Source organism: Gavialis gangeticus, unplaced genomic scaffold, assembly GCF_001723915.1.
Source record: "Gavialis gangeticus isolate Ggan-Ray unplaced genomic scaffold, GavGan_comp1, whole genome shotgun sequence".
Lineage (NCBI taxonomy): Eukaryota > Metazoa > Chordata > Crocodylia > Gavialidae > Gavialis > Gavialis gangeticus.
Genome location: NW_017728997.1, coordinates 15,861,323 through 15,878,425, shown reverse-complemented (window position 1 = coordinate 15,878,425; position 17,103 = coordinate 15,861,323). Strand labels below are relative to the sequence as shown.

The window sequence follows — 17,103 nt, the reverse complement described above, 5'->3', positions numbered from 1 at the left end:
CGGCTGGGCCATGGAGGCGGTGAACCAGGTAGGGGCCGGGGGCGCGGGGTGGCGGGGCGACGTGTGCCCGCGGCTAACCCGCCTGTCTCCGTCCGCAGCTCGCCTCGGCCGGCTCCTTCCGCGCCGTCAAGGAGCCGCTGGCTTTCCTGCGCCTGCTGGAGTGGGTGAGTGCGGGGCTGGGGGGCTGCCGCCAACACCCTTGCCCTGCTCCTCCTGGCCCCCCTGCCTGCCTGCATCCCCCCGCTCCAGGGCTTGCTTTTCCCCTCCCCTTTCCCCCCTCGCCCGCCCTCCTGCTTAAAAGCAAGAGAAAGAGCCCCGCGTTGCAGCCAGCCAAGTTGTCCAGTGATGCTTATTGGGAGCGAAAGCTGCAGGTCCGATGACACGCATTGCCAGTGGGTCTCCGAGAGGAGGAGGAGGAGGAGAGCCGGGGCGAGCGGAAAGTTCAGCACGCGTCACATAGGATTAATCGCCTGCTCCCGGCGTGGGGCAGCTGGGGAAGGATGTCTCCCGAGGGCCTGCCTGCCTCTATATGTGCCCGTGCCCGGCTGTGTGGGTCCCGAGCGCCTCATCGGTCCGAGCGCACCCCTGTGCCCACTCGCAGGCCTGGGGGGGCGAGGCTGCTGGACCGCGCTGGCGCTGAGGATGCTCCAGGCGTGTCCTGCCGTGCATGACTCTGGGCCTTTGCGCTGCTGGGATTCGGTGGCACTTGGACAGCGGGGTTGTGTCTGGCGGGGTGGATGAGCGCTGTCTGTCTCTGTCTGTAAGCGAGGGCTGAGGCACTCACAGCTAAGGGAAGGGGCTGCTTCTCCTGCCAGATGGGGGTGAGATGCAATGGAAGGTCTTTGGGGGCCTGCTGAGCCTTTCTCAGCTTTGGAGGGTGGTCCCCTCCCAGCCCCGTCAGGGCAGCAAGTGCTGCTCCTCGGCTTCATCATCACTCCACGCCGGAGCAAGGGCCTTCATCCTCCGTGGCGCAAAAGCAGAAAAGGCTTCATGGTCGGGGGTCATGAGAAAAACACAGATGCAGTGGACTTTCCCTGTCCTGCTTCCCTCCAGGCCATGAATGCTGGAGGTAAGTGTTGACTTCGTTGCAAGCAGAGCCCGATGCCACAAAAGCGCGGTAAGTATTTCACTAAAATACAAGCGACTGTCCCTCCTTTCCAAAGAGGTGAGTGTGTGACCCAAGTGCTTTGCACAATGTCTGATTTCTGACCAGGCTGACTTAGGGAGGGGGGGAAAAATCCCCTTTAAATAACCCAGTTGTTCTTCTCTTCTCAGTTTGTCTTTTTTCCCCTCCATGCAGCAGTGCTCCGTTCCTTTTTCCCCTCCACCTCTTCTTCATGCCCATTTGTTCAGCACAGCTACCATTTTCAACCTAAAAAAACCCAAATGCGCTTGCATGTTCTGTGGCAGCTCAGATTTCCCAGCAGCTTCACAGCCTCTGGTGCACTTGATCAGAACAGTCAAATTACACCCCTAATTGCTGGATCTACAGCTGTTTCATTTTGGGTGTGAGAATGCGTGTCAGGGATTTTTCCGCTCCCCCCCCTTCTAGATGGAAAAAGCGCTGATCACAGTGGAATTTACCCAAGCTGCTCTTGTTTAGTATGGATGAGTTTTTCATAACTTTATGGTGAGAGCTGATAACAAGGCATATCCACTGTTGTGTAAGAGAGCTGGCAAAGGAATTAGAGCACAATTATATACATTTAAAGTGTTATTTTAAGAACTGAAAAGAGAATGGAAAGAATTTAAATCTTTGCTTGTCTATGAAAAACAAACAAAAGCCTAATGACCGCAATTTGCAATGACCACAAAACTTTTTCTGCCTTTTTTTTTTTAACCTTGGAAATATGAGGAATAACAAGTCTTTTTTTTTCCCCCCATCTTTCTTTCCTTTCCTGCATTTGAGTTAGAGGACTCATAAAAATCTCAACTGTGTGCTGTGAGCTTTCTCACCTTTGAGCTGCACAAACAGGATATGGGATCTTAGATCTCAAAACACCCCTTTCTCTTCAATGCTGCTGAAATGAGCTAAGTGGGTGTTTGCAATAATAGATGTAAATGACCTAAAAAAAATTTCTCTTCATTTGTCCCCATTTTGGGATGTCACGGTTTCTCTCCTCCAGTCACCAGGACAGTCAGGTGACCTTTGGATTTCTCCTATGGAACGCAAGCAAGAAAAGTATTGTAGGGAAATGGGCAGCCTGATTTCTTCCCGTGTTAATTGTATATCCAGGCACATAAGATCTCCTAAGCACCGTGGCTTTTAAACGTTGTAGTTGAATCAAAAATGGCATCTGGGGGGAAATGGTGTTCGTTGCAGTTCATCTCGAGTGACTGTATCTTGGTTCTGTGAGTTGTCTAGCATCTTGGAAGCACCTAGGAGCTGGGGAGCATCTGTCCCCACCCGTTGCAAAGTGGTGAGGAAACTTGTGACTTACTGGACTTGAAGAATGGCCTGCTGTATGTACCATTTTACAGGGCACTTGACCATGCTGGGACAAATACAATGCTGGGAGGATTTGCGGGTTGAATGTGAGCGCACATTTTGAATGCCAGAAGATGTAGTGGTCAAATATTTAGGGTAATGGAAGTTGAAAAGCAGCCCCATCTTGAAGTTGCAGCTGCACCATCCATCTCTCGTGGTTAGGCCCACAGAGAGAATAGCTTGTAGGTAATTCATGTTAGTTAATTAAATACCCTTTAAGCACTAACTGCAGCAGAGCTCCCAGAAGAGCTACTAACCACAGACCTATCACCACTGTAGAGCTAAGCACAAATATTTTTTTTACAACGAGGTTATGGGTAAGATGCTTTGAGTCTCAAGCGTGGAAACTGGGTTTGCATCCTAAAACCACCGCACAGCTGCACAAGATTCAGCTGGTGTGCAGTTCCTTGCTCAAGGGAGGACATGGATCTTGAATAGCAGGAGCTTTACTAGGTCACTGCGGAGAAGCTTACCCAAAGTGTAATTCTGGTGGGCTTTTATCTCTTGTGTTGATTCCCACCCACCACTAAGAGAACAGTGCAAAACTGAGGTTTTGTTCACAGGGCTGATTTCCTGAGTACTCATGCAGCTACATGCATGTCAAGTGATTTGGCACACATTTCTCAGGTGCCTTAGTGCTGTTTTGTATTTTTATTTCCTGAAAAGTCATGGTGGAGAGAGCTGTTTTGAGACTAAATTGATTTCACTTCAGTCAGGCAAAAGTCAAAAGAGAGATTTGTAAAGTACCTTTGAGCTGTTAGGTCCTGGTTATTCAGGGCACTAACAACATGACAGGGAGTATTTACAGGTGTGTAATTCCTTGTTCAGGTGGTTGGATGACTAGAGGTGTGCCCACTAGACTTTTGCAGCCTCCTGGAAAATGTTGGGAAAACCAACATAAAAGCAGTTCTGTTGTTGCCATTCTTTCTTCCCCCATTTGTTATTTCTAGAGGCGTTTGCAGGAGAGGGGGCTGTTTGTTTCTTAAGGGCTCATCTGTTTCTGCTGCTGCTTTCTCACATTTAATCATAATCCACGGAGACATTGCAACCCATCGTGATGTCACAAGCAGGGTATCGCACCTTCAGCTGAGAAATGACTGTTGTGAACATTTCCCTGCCAATAGCAAACACTCCCTCTAAATATGTATACATGCGTATATAGACACATAGGGTATCTGCCTCTGTGTCTACACACACAACCCCACAGATGCATATATATACATATGCAACGTATATTTTTGGCAGAGTTATCTGTAGGTTTAAAGTTTTCCAAAGTGCTCCTCAATGTGTTAGGAAAGGCTTGGGTTACCGGTTACTTTTTTTTTTTTCTTCCCTCTCAACTATTTGCCACCAGGAGGTACAAAATTTTATCTTCCAACATCAAGTCTTGATTTATTTACATTGCCAGCTATGAAAAAGGAGTCAAGGTATCCTCTCTAATATCTCTACCAGTTCCCATGGGTGCCTAGAGATGGAATTGCTCAACGGAGCAGCAGTTGCCTGCGTAACTGCGTTTCTGTGCATGGGCTTGGAGCAGCGGTGGTGGTGGGTTGGTGGGGTTTGTTCTTATATTGAGATGCATGCTCATAACGTTGGTGCTATTAAAATATATGCAGTGAGCACCCCGATATGGTGAGTTTTCCCACCAGTTCAGCTCTGGCAGGGGAGACTCTAGAGGAGACGAGGTGTCAGTTGCTGCTGGGATTGTAATGTCCAGCTCTGAACGGGATTTGGCAGCCACCTGCCCACCTAGAACACTGTCTTTGGTGGCATGGTAGTCACAGTAAGGAATTTTGGCACAAAAGCCTTGTGTGGCTATCCCTTCATGTAGGCAGGAGCTTTTTTCTTTCTTTCTTTTTAAATCAGGCAGGACTAAAAATCATTTGCACTACAAGGCCGATCTTCCTGACCAATTTTCAGAAGTGCTCAGCCCCCAAAACCACCATCTATTGTCACTTACAGGTTTACATGGAGGGTCATTTAATTAGTGCTGTTGGAACCTGTTAATTAGTGACGGGCAATAGATTTGAATGTGCTTGTGATTTAAATCCATCAGCACTTTGGGGTTCTTAAGCCTGTGACTCTTTGGCTAAGACAATTTGTATGTGAACATTGGATGAACCCTGGATAAGTACAAGTTCCTCTGATTCTTGCTTTTGTGTAGAAAATTGAACCGCAGGATTTGCATGGGTGCAGATGGTTGTTGTTATATACAGAAGGTGGGTAGATTTGCACCTTCATAGACTAAAATTCCGAAAGCTGGTTGACAGTGTAGGTTATGGCCATGTTGGTCTAAGGACATAGGCAGACAAGGTTCTTCGGGTAAATCCAATATCTTTTATTAGACTATCTGGAATAGTTTGAGCTGTTTGGGGCATTTGAACAGCAAAGCCCTATTGACTTCCAATAGGGACTGGGTATCTGAAAACACAGGGCAGCTTCAGAAATGCCAACCCATGCACACTGAACCCAGGGGTTGGCCCTCAGTGATGGTAATGAGCACTTGGCGATGGTTCTTGGCCTGTTGAGAAACAAGCTGGCTTTAATTTTACAGTGCTGTGGGAGATGATCCTGCCTTGCCTTGCCTTGTGCATGTAGGACAAAGCAAATTTGACACTTGAAAGTCTGATGCCTTACCATGGTCAGAGTCCTGACCACTTTGCACTGCTTTCATCAGGTTATAGCACCGTAATAGCTGAGCGGGTCTCAGCAGCTGACTGCTACCAGTTGCATCTTGAAGAGCCATCAGAAATTTGCCCCAACACAGGCCGTGCAGGATACTTGGGGAGTACTAGAGTCAAGCAGTCTTGTTAGGAGTTTGCACGTGCCTTTTCCCTTATGTGAGAAGGACCTATAAGCAGCAATCACTCGAGAAAATATGATGTTAGATAAAAATTTGAATCGTACAGCCCTTACTTGCAATCTACTTGGTATCATAGCTGATGGTGAGCATATCTTTCCACAAGGTCTGTCTTAAACGAGCCATCTATTTGATGACAAATTCAGCTGGCATGGGTTTTGTGTGTGCGTGGGGGGGGTTGGGAAGAGAGATGTTTTTCAGCATTCACAATAGGGTTGAGAAGAGAGACTCATTAATGCTAAAATTTATTATATATGCAAGGCAAGACTCTATGACGGGAAGAGCAAATATGATCTGACTTTCAAACTAGCAGGTATGGGCATGGTGACAGAGGATTTTGTGTCATTAGACATACACTAAAAGATGAAGCATTCTTCCCATTTTATTTCAAAGAGATGCATCCGTCATCTTTGATGTCAATTGGCATCTGCCTAATTTTAGCCACTGGGTAAAAGCCTCCCCAGTTGACATCTGTAGGTGCAGACTTTGCAAAAGGGGCTGGGAAATAAAAGAAAATTAGCTCAGCGAGCGAGATACTGTTAGCGTTGGAAACCGGAGGGCTTAGTCCCTGTCTTTATGTCAGTGGTAATTTAGGTTTTGGTAACAAGTCTTATCGCTTTTGCAGTAGACTAAATAATCTGGCAGTTACGACATGAAGACCTTTCCTCCCCAAATCAGGGATTCAAGTTGGCCATGTACCTTAGTATGTACATCAGTCCCAAAGAAAGGACCCATATTGTCATTTCCTGCTGAAGCAATCAAGCGATGATATAGAAAGCATGCAGTACTACATACCATGTGGGGTAGAAAGGTCCTGCCTCTTCAGCTCCATACTCATGTAAATGCAGTCTTTCCATTTTTGCTGCCCTGCTATGACACACAACTGTCTTGGGAGATGGAAAAGGATATGTAAAATAGTGTCCAGCCATCTGGGGGGGCTTCTGGTAACTGGCAAATGAAGGCCCTCTATAACTCATTTCCATCTTCAAAAGGTGCCTGAAAAGTATAGAAGTGATCGCACAGTGTGGACGTGCTGTTTTTAAGGTGTTTTGTTAAGAATGGGTTGTATATTGTGAAGTGTGACATAGTTGCTAAGGTGACGGCAATTTTTTTGGCAGAAGTAAAAGAATATTGAGTAAAAGCAAACTGTAAGCTGTTGCTCTGCTTAATTCACCCTATTTACTCTCTTGGCCATGAGAGGCATGCTTTATCAGAAGGAGGGTTTGTGCATTTGGAAGATTTGACTTTCTCAACCAAAAAAGCTAAAACCTTTCTCCCCTCCTCCCCCAAAAATGCATACTTTTTTTTTCTTTAAGCAAGTGCTTAGTGCATAAAATCATAGAGTCTTTCAGTGGCTGTAATTGTGATGCACATTATTGCCTTATAAGAGGCTGGGTAATATGATGCATTCAGCTAAGGACTGTCTTTCCCCTCTCCCCCTCCCAAGATTGTACCACACAAATATAATATTATAAGCTGTTTCTTCGTTATCAGGCTGTGCACATCTGCATATGTACATCCGAGTGTCCAATTTGTGTGCCCACTGGTTACTCGCGTATGCAACTCTCTAATTCCCGGCTTTCTGTGTCTATAGAACATGAGGTATTCGTTTTATTAATGCCATATATTTCTTGATGTTGGTGGTTATTATCTGCCTGGCTCAAGGTAATTAAATGTTAAATTATTCTTAGCTATATAGGAACCAAAACACGAGTGGCTGTAGACAGCCCCAACTGCTGATCTCTTGTGATCTGATGGATGCCATGGCTCTTCTGACATGGACTGAGAGGAGGGGAAGACCAACGAGAGTATCTTTCAGACTGGAAAACCATTCAGAAGAGAAGCCTGATGAAGAAAGGTAGGAAGAAGAGCTGCAAAGAAACACTGTGACATGGTTTCATAATTTAGGGACACCAAGGATGAAGGACCTGCTGAAACAGGCAAAGGAAGGCTAAGATTTGATGAAGATAATATGCCTACAAGCATTCTGTTATTGCAAAGTCTGGGATGTTCCTATGGATAAATACCACCCCCCCCCCTTGCAAACCAGCTGGTCTCTGCATTTTCAAAACAGTCGCAGTTCCCAAGGGGGTGACACCAGTCTGCCCCATTGAGTTACCATGAGCTGGGCGCAGAGACATGCTGCAGTCTGAAAGCAGGAGTTGAACTATGCTGAGAAAAGTGCAGACGTAGGCCCAGCCCTCGAGAGGGTCCAAAATATAATGCACCTGGGACTGCAATGGAAGTGAGTGCCAGCTCATGCCTGTGTTTGCATGCCCCGTACACGGGTGCAGATGTCATGCCAAGCAGAGGCTTTGCCAGCTAACGTTGCACAGGGTCTGTGCTGTTCTGGGGGCATATTAAATAAGTGAAACCCACCAACAGCCTGGCAAGCTGGTGTGGGCACCAAGCAAGACACCCATGGTGTAATGTCCTGAATGTGCTGGCAGAGGAAAACGTCTCCCAGCTTTGGAAGAATGAGGGGTTTGTCCTGGAGTACTGGACCCCCCAAAACTATATCGTGACGAGGCGGCCAAGATCATGCATGTTCTCTGAAGGCAGGAGGCATGCAGTTCCAGTACCAGCGGTGCAGATAAGTCCCATGTGACTGCTTTGTGAAACTACTGCCCTGTCAACCAGATTTCCATTCCTTGAGAAACACCTGACAGCTCTGCCGGCCGTCCAGCAGACTGTTCACCTAGAAATGGATGAAAACATTTCCTTGAAATTTCACAGACAAGGCTCTTATCTAAGCTCCTCAAGAACTTTTCTGCCATGGAAGAAGGTGCATAGTGGTCCTTCGGTGGCTGTTTGAATTTCAGAAAATAGTTGGTGTTTTTAATCCCTTTGCCTTAGCATACTTGGTATGATTATTTTTTTTTCTTTGCACCTTGATCCTTCATGCCTGTTGGTGCAGATGCTTTGCCGTGCTGCCAAATTCCTTGGATGATGCAAATCCAAAATTTCTGCTGCTTGAGATTATGAAATGCAGCTCAAATCCTCTTACGCTCAGAGGCAGGCTCAGTGGGGCCCTGTGATTCGGCTGTCTTCGTATTTGTTCAATATTGCTTGTTTCCCTTCCTCCCGTAATTTCTTTTCTTGCCATAAGATGCTCGGGCCTTGATTAATACTTGGGGGAGTCAACAAAGAGTGGCCCCTGTAGCTCTAGAGAGGGGAAATTGTGTATTACCCAGGTGTAGGTGAACTTTGCTCTTTGTGCTGAGTTTGCTGACAGCTGTCATCCATACCAAGAGAGCTAGTGTAAAGCCAGGCCAGGTATGTCTGCACTAAGCCACAGTCACAGATGTGGCTTCACACCATCTGGGTCAGGCTGTGAAATACTGGCAATAGCTCTGCAGGGCCAGGGCAGTGCAATGTGTGAAAGAGTAGATGCTATTGCCCTCATTCAAAGTGAAGAAATGCTTCCCCAGGGCATTGCTTCCTTCGCTGGCAGCTGAGACAAACGCGGGCAACAACTCCTGACAGGGGGTCTTGACAATGCAGGGGTCCATAACCACTTTTGGGAGCTGACAGAGGCGCTCAGTGCCAGACAAGTGTGTCCTTTGGTCCTTATCCTTGCAAGGCAGCGCTCCGGGATTACAATATAGCCAGATGGCATGAGGGAGAGAGAGCACCGGGTGAGACCTTCCTGTGAAATAGGTTTTGGGAGTGAGAATGCCGGCCTGGAACAAACTTGGTGCTGCTTCAAGGAAAATATTCTGTGTGTTTTTCTGGGTGTTTAGGGGAGAGAGGGAGGAAAATATCAGTGGTTTGCCCTGGTGTGGACTCTTCCAGACCTGTCTCCATTGTTCCATACGATACCTTCTGGCCTTTTCCCCATCTGAACAAACCCTTGGGATAAGATCAAGTGTAGGAGGCATCCAAATCCCAAGACCTTCAGGCTTGGGCCTGAACATAGGATACCTGCCAATGGATTTGGGAGTATCTGAAGTACTAGGGTAAGAGGCTGGGACGGAGGATGCTCTCTACTTATAGCATTGTACACTGTGTTTAGAACGATTGAGTTCTGCTCAATCGATATGATTTGGGACTGATTTGGCTGATTTGACCCGGAACATAAAATATGATAATAAAAAACAAAAAACCCTTAGCATCCAGAGCAGGTCAGGCAGAGCTGAGCCTGTGGGATAGTGTTAAATACAGCAGCCATGTGTCCATGTTGGAGATGATAAACCCCCCAGGATAGAGGGGCTGCCTCTATGTTTGTGCAGTGCCTGGCTCAGCCTCTCACTGATCCCTGTCACAGCTTTTGGTTGCTTCTATAATATAAGTGTCTATTAAGAAATAGAAATTGTTTATAATTGGGCCATTTCTATGAATGCTGTCTGGGACCCGTGATGCAAAATATGTCCCTCCAAAATGAAAAGCAAGGGTGTGTTTAATAAAGCTTCAGAGATGTCCAGCAAAACTTTCAGGGCTGTCTTCAACAAGAAGAGCATGCAAGTGGAATTTAGATCCCAGTTTGAAATAAGATGCTGACAGATTAAACAATGGATGCCTTCCTGTTTAAGTTTAACATTTTAATTGAATTCTTTGCTGCTGTGTGACTTTGATCTTGGGCAGCTGATAAATCCTGCATTCTTTATTGTGCTTGAACAGTATTTCATGCTAATCTCACATGCAGAAGGAGGGGGATGCATTTGAATCTGAATGGTTCTCAGGGTCCAGAAGGAGATGTTCTGTCCAACACTGAATGTTGGGTACATTAAATGTACTACAAAGTGAGGTTTTGGATTAACTAGAGATGTGTGGAGGGACAGAAATTATTTATGAGATATCTGAGTGTCTTCTTAAGTAGAACTGCGCTTTGACTGTGTCTTCTCCATTTTTTTTTAATTTGCTTTTGAGGATAATGTTTATAAAGTTGTCCGTGAAAAGATTTTATTCACAAAGTCAAAATGCATGTATTAATTAAATGAAATTCATTTTGAGTGTAAAGACTGGATCACCTTATTGGGGGAGAGAGAATATCATGCAATGCAACTGTGTTGACTTATCGCTGAACTGAGTATTAGAAACTGCCTACTGGTGTGGGAATACTTAAGTATCTTGCTAGTTGTAATTTGCTTATATGCAAGAAAAAGAACATGCAGGGCACATCTACATGTGCGCATTTACTTCATAGTAACCAAAATTACTGTGCAGTACAGGTGCGCATCTACCAATGCGTGCCTGTACTGCATTTACACCAACTTGAACATGAATGACAATTTATGCCAACTTGAGCATAAATGTGATACCTGCATCATGCATGTATCAAATTTATACCCAATTAGTTACTGCCCAGTAACACACGTGTAGATGCCTTACTTTTCAGTAACACTCTGTGTGTGGACTGACTTGGGACTAACTTTAGTCCCAAGTCAGTCTACGCACAGAGTTAATGCACTTTAATGTCTGCACATGTAGATGCCGGCCTATTCCTGCTGGCTTAAATGTACTATGCAGTAAATTACTGCACAGTACATTTAAGCCAGCATAAATGCATGTATAGAAATGTCCACAGAAATTTATGCTTATCCTGTTGGTAAGTATAATCTGCAAATGGGTGGAGAAAGGCTAGATCCACCCAATAAATATTTGGTTGCACATTGTTCCTTTTAGTTCTACTGATGAGCAAATTTTGAAAATGGAGAGGGCCATCCAGGTATGGATCCAATGTTCAAAGCCACTGGACCATTACAGCTGGTTTCTCCCCTTCCATTAGCTGCACTGCAGGTGACTGGCCTGAGAACAAATGAGGGGTTGCAGTGGTGGAAGAGCAGGGGTAGCGGCATGGTCTGTAACTAGAGCCATAGTTACTTGTGGATTCTGGTAGCAATGATTGGAACTGCATCATATGTAACTTCTCTTGTTGATCATTGCTTACGTCGTGGTAAATATAATTTATCTGAAATATGAAGGACATCAGATCTCTTGCACACAGTACTTTAACTGCACAATTGGTGAAGCTGACTAGGGGCTCTTAATTTCAGACTTCTAAAGCAGTTTCAAGTTGCCTGCATCCCATCCATTTCAAGGCTGCTGATGGAGGCATAAGGCTGTCTGAGCTGCAAGGTGAGGAGCCTTGATGAGGTACAAAATACCATAGTTCAAGCTGTTCCCACAGGTCTGGATCAGCGCATCTCAGGTGGCCTTGCTTTGGGTCTGGATGTCCAGTGGAGTTCAGCGTAGGTCTCCCATGATATCCCTTGAAGAGAGAGGGTGTAATATGGGAGTTACTGTAGTAGCATATCATGAAAAATGCAGTCTGGTTGATGAGTTTGGCCTTACTGGGTGCCTGTACATGACACAGGGTTTAATCCTCGTTAACTTAAATGGGTTTATAAAATTTAAACTTGTTTATTTTGGAGTGTCGCATTAGTGTTTGCACATAGAGAATGGAAGCTTGAGTCAGCTGAACTAAAGCTCTCATGAGGCATCGCAGTGGCATTTCCAGATCAGAGCATGTTGTGTATGGTGGGGTTGACTGTGATTTGGCTAAGGATTGAAATTTCCTGCACAAAGCAGGCAGTTTTTACTGAGTTGAAAGCCCAACTTTGCACTAAAATCCAGTTTTCCTGAACAATTTTCAGCTTAGCACTGTTGCTGGCTTTTAAGACAGTGTGATCTTTCTTTCTTTCTTTCTTCCTTCCTTGTGTAGCCCTTTATAGCTGTGCATTTAAGCCTCTGACTGCACCATGTGCACAGTAGCCCTCTTTGGCCAAAACAGGGCATGTTCAGGGTATGGTGAAACCAGTGCAGTTCAAAGATAATAGAAAGAAATAGCAAGTAGCTCCAAGTAGCCACTATTTGGCCTCCTGCTCTGGCTTGTTGGATAATGTGTGCTCGCCCTGCTCCAGTTATCAGCTGTCATTTGTGGCTGTCTGCTCTACAAAAAAGTGAGTCTGTTCCAGCACCAAATCTGTGTCTGTCCAGATTGCTCAAGCCCTGGAAGGCAACAGACGCTGGCTTCGTGGCTGGCTGACATATGCAGGGAAAGCTCCTCCTGCCACATAACAAAAAGAACCCCACTACTTTGGAGAAAGCTGCAGAGTTTCCTAGGGAGAGGAGCCATTGTGGACATCAGTTTCCGTTGGATATGCATACTCTGCCACTGGGGGAACCTCAGGGGATATTTTGTGGGGGGAGTTGACCATTTCACACAGCAGAGCTACAAAGAAGGAAGACAGGAGAACCTTTAGCAAATTCTTGGTCTGATGCCTCTTCTCACCAAGATGCCATGCTCAAAAAAAAATTAAAGTGTAGACACCGTGCTGCTGCACACTCGCATATAAGCTCCACTTGCTAAATTAACAAAAAGCATGTCTTTTTTGTGGTGTGGCACCTTCCCTCGGTTTTCATGGGCTACTTCCTGCTGACCTTTTCTTCTAGAATGATTTTTCTCCCTGCAGAGGGAATTCAAGTTCAAAAGCAAAGTTCAAAGACTGGGCTAAGGGCGTACTTTTTCCAGTTAAAAACTGTGTTTCTCACTTAAGATGTGCTGGTGATTTAAGAAAATAAATTGGATATTTGAAATGAATGACAGCCTCATAAGAGCACTGGAAATCTGTACATGAAATTCATTCACTCCACCCCCAAAGAGAAGCCCAGGTATTGTAAGTCTAGGCCTGTGTAACATAGCAGGGCAGGAGAGGTGAAGTGGCCTGTGTCCCCACAATGCAAAGCCACTGAGCAAGGCTCTCAGCATTTCTCATCTGCCACCCCTCTATGCATTGGTTGCATCTGGCATTTGAATTCTTGCATTGGTAGAAATGTGACTGCAATGGTAACAGGCTCTCCCAGCCTCGTACGCTCATAAGGAGTTGTCTATCTGAATATGAACATGGCCTTGGCCAAGAGGATGGCTGAGCCAAATACAGGAGAGCCTCATCGTGGGAAAAATGAACAAACCTACCATTAGGCTGAAGCTGTTCCTAAAAACCCTATTTGAAATGATTAGCATGAAGAAGTTTCCAGCCATCTGCTTTTCAGGTGTGCTTTTCTTTATATAGCTCATGTGCAGAACAATGCCTCCCATAGGAAGGAATGCCTTTTCAAACAGGGGTTTAAAGAGGGCTGTTTGAAGAGTTTTCTGGCTCTCTGGGCTGTGAAAATTGATACTTTGAGTGAGGTGTCCAACTCAAAATGGCTGAGATTTGTTTTTTAATCTTAAAACAGGCTCTGGGAACCTCTCCAAGTATTGCCCAGATGACTTATCCCTTGGCACTGATGCCAAAACTAGATGAGTCCCAGAAAGGTTAGCTCTGCTGGCTTTGCTTCTCTAGATGATGGCTGCATGACAGGCTTACCAGGGCTCTGTTTGGAGAAGCTGTGTGCATCTTGCACAAAACCTGGCAACAGCCTCCACCTTCAAAATCTGCATGGGAAATTAGAGGTAAACAGTCAGTCTGGTGGTCCCTGGGTACACCTTGAAGTAAGCTGACGGCATGACAGCCCACGCGCAAGCACCCACTCTAAAGCCATCGCTTGTGCTTTGGGCATGAGAATACGGTTGCTTGGCTTGAAAGAGCTTCTGCAGAGATTTTTATTTTCCCCCACCATTCCCACCTTGTTCTTGGGGATGCATTCAGCCTTCCCTTCTGAATAGGGCTCCAGATGAAGGAAACAAATTATCATAAATTAGAATAGATTGCACTCTTCAGCATCTCTACATCTGTCGTTACGCTGCTTTAACTGTTCGGTTTATTTAACATTTCTACACATTTTGTCAGCAGCTCTGGGTACGTAGGCTATAAATATTGGCTAAGTAGTAGATATTAATAGAGTCCTAGGTAAATGCTAGATTCCATTGAGACTCCATTCAGTGCAGCGATGTGTGGAGGAAACTGCTGATCATATTGCTCTATTATTGCATTTGCTAGACTCTGCTGCTTATTAACTAAGGGTGATACCAAAAATGTGTGTGTCCTGAAGAGGGGGGGGTGGGGAATACTGTTAGCAAGCAGTTCAGCTGTATTTCCTTTGAAGCCCCTTGCTCCATGTCAGCCACCAAGAAACACGGGAGAGTTTTAACATGTAAAACTTCAGTGGGCTGCCCTACTCATTCAGCAAACAAGATCATCCCAGCTGGAGACCGAAGCAGCAGTGGCGAGGAGGGTGGTTCACAGCCGGCCGAAGCCCCAGTGGTTATGCAGAATGAGTCGAGTATTGCAGGCACCAGCTGCAATAGCCCCGTCGCCTACCAATCAGGGTAGCTGTCAAACGTAAAACAGCCATAATATACAAGCTGACTCCAAGCAGGGCGGTCGGAAAGGGATTTTGCTCTTCACACTAACTTGTGAGTGGTCTTTAGGCTGCCAGCCTATTAAAAACAGGGGAGAAAAACCCTGCCGAGCTCTTTTGAAAGCTGAAGAGAAAGCAGATAAGAAGCTATCTGAGTGGAAATTCATTTAAACTCTGTCTTCTGCACAGCTCTGGGTTATTGCAAAGAAAACACAGTGCAGTGTGATATTTTATTTTTCCTTCTCCCCACCCTTGGAAGCAACTGAATTCAGGGGTCATCTCAGCTGTGGCTGAGGATTGCACACTCTCTCCAGAGAAACCAGTTCAATTGGGAAGCCTCTGGGTGACCACGCATCTTGTTCTCTCCACATAAGTTTCCTGGAAAATTTTAGGGGGGTGGGTTGTACCTGTGTTGGTCTAAGGACGCAGGCAGATGTGGCTCTTGGGGTAAATCTGGTATCTTTTATTAGACCAACACAAAGGGTTGAAATTTTTTCCAACTCTTTGAGTTGGTCTAATAAAAGAAATCCAGATTTACCCCTTGTCTGGAGAATTTTAGGAACACTGGAGGCCCCTCCAAGCCCCTCCTGTCTTAAATGGAGCCAAACTATCCTTGCTATCCCAGGGAGGTGCCAGGATCTCTTCGTAAATCAGCCACCTTCTTCTTGCCTCTTGCTATCCAAGCCGGGACATCAAAGGTCAGAGAATTTCAAGCATGATGAGCCTGCATCACCAGCAGTGAGGCTGTTCCCTTTGCTCTAAAGCCCCCAGCCCCATGGATGGTCACATGTAGATGCCGCAGAGGAGGGCGTACCGCTGCCTGTTGTTTGTAAAGAAGCGTGTGCCTCAGTGGGTGTTTTCCAACATCTTTTCTAGTGGCCAAGGCATGCTCTGTACCATTTTGGCCAAGGCATGCTCTGTGCCAGGCGTTTGCATTGTATTCGAGGGGTGGATGTGTGTAGTTGTACTGCTGGCCCACTGTCATTCTGCTCCACACTCATGGAGGTGGGGCAGCAGGAGGCCTTTGAGCAGCAAATTTCCACTATTGGTTCAAGAGCTGACGGGAGGGAGTGTGGATGGATGCTTGTGTCATCAGTTGGTCGGTGGATGCTGCATCTCTTCAGCTGTGCCCAACCACAGAGGATGCTGAGTCTAATAGCACCAGCAACAGAGCTGGGTTCTTCTTCCCAAGCTTTTGCCTGGCTCTAGGCAAAGAAAAGCCTCCCCCACCTCCCCGTCTCTCAGATGTGCTACGAAAGCCACCCTTCCCCGGGCCAGACTGGGGCTGGGTTGTTTTGGCTAGTTAAAGGTTTCAGGCCCCTACTTTAGAGGCATGTGTTTTCAGATCTGGAGCACGATCCCCTGCACGTTGGTTGAAATGGTGGTGGATGTATGTGCAGTTTGTTCAGCTGATGTGCAAGACTGGTAACCTGTGCACATCGGGGGTGTTCATCATTGCGGCAGAGTATTGCAGATGGGGCCTCATGACCTGGGCAGATTCTCCTGGTGTTGCTTATTCATGTCATTGGTTGCTTTATTATATTCACCCCCAACCCAAATTGCAGAACAGCATTATGTTGTGAGTCTCTGGTAGGCCCTGAGCGGTTGCTGAAAAGGATCATATATGCCCACAGTGATTTTTAGCGGGACGCATTTGCTAGCATTGTGTTTCCTGAAACGTATCATTGGCTTTCAAGGGGTGGGGGTTTGTGTGCTCTGGTGAGAGAAACCCACTAACATTTGCCTTTTTTGGTGCATCTGTGCAAGTCTGAAATGAAGAGACCTGGCAGGGGTTTTATGAATTATAGAATGATTTCCTTTGGTGAAGCACCTAGGATGGTTTTGTCCCCGGAACACACATTGAGGCATGCTGTTCCTTATCTCTTGCTGTTTGAAATTGCTGGGTGTACTTTCTGCTTTACTGGGTTAAAAGTCCCTAGCTCTAAGTAGTCTCTTGGTAAGATGGGAGGCCTCTGCATGCTTTTGGGGCTTACATCCCAGCACTGAATCCCAGGATTTAAAAATACCAGAAGCAAAAGCTGTGCGTGTGACTGATACAAAGGACCCTATAGACCACTTTCATTTTCAAGGGAATGTGAATATCAGAGGTTTGTTCCTCCCAAGAGGTAGCTGTTTCTAAGATTCCCATTTGAAGTGATTAAACATAAATGTCAGTCCTCTGTTCTCAGGCTGCTAAGCTGGAGAGAGGACTAGAAAATGTCACGAGTTAATTCTAGGTCTATGTGTCATATTAATTTCGAGGGTCCAGTTCAGCTCGGTGAAAGGAAGAAAATTTAGTGAACTCTGCGACTTCATTTTTTGTGTCCAGTTGTTCCAGAGAGTTGCCATCAATAGCACGTGTTCCTCTCAAATGTCCATGTGTTTCTCTCAAATCTGAAAGCATAAATCATTTCACAGATGCAGAATCCTTAAATTCTCTGCTAAGGAAATTGATCACACACACACACACACACACACACACACACACACACCCCCCCCCCCCCCCCGT

General features: G+C 45.9%; 1 protein-coding gene across 1 annotated transcript in view; it reads left to right on the top strand.

The window, feature by feature from the left end:
- The first annotated feature begins 6 nt into the window (after window positions 1-6).
- SYNPR (synaptoporin) overlaps window positions 7-17,103 on the top strand; it is a 164,740-nt gene continuing 147,643 nt past the window's right edge. Inside the window, exons 1-2 of the mRNA XM_019504821.1 lie at window positions 7-28; window positions 99-164. Of these exons, the coding sequence (XP_019360366.1) occupies window positions 11-28; window positions 99-164 (84 nt within the window). The 5' untranslated portion in view covers window positions 7-10. The remainder of the gene's footprint in view (window positions 29-98; window positions 165-17,103) is intronic.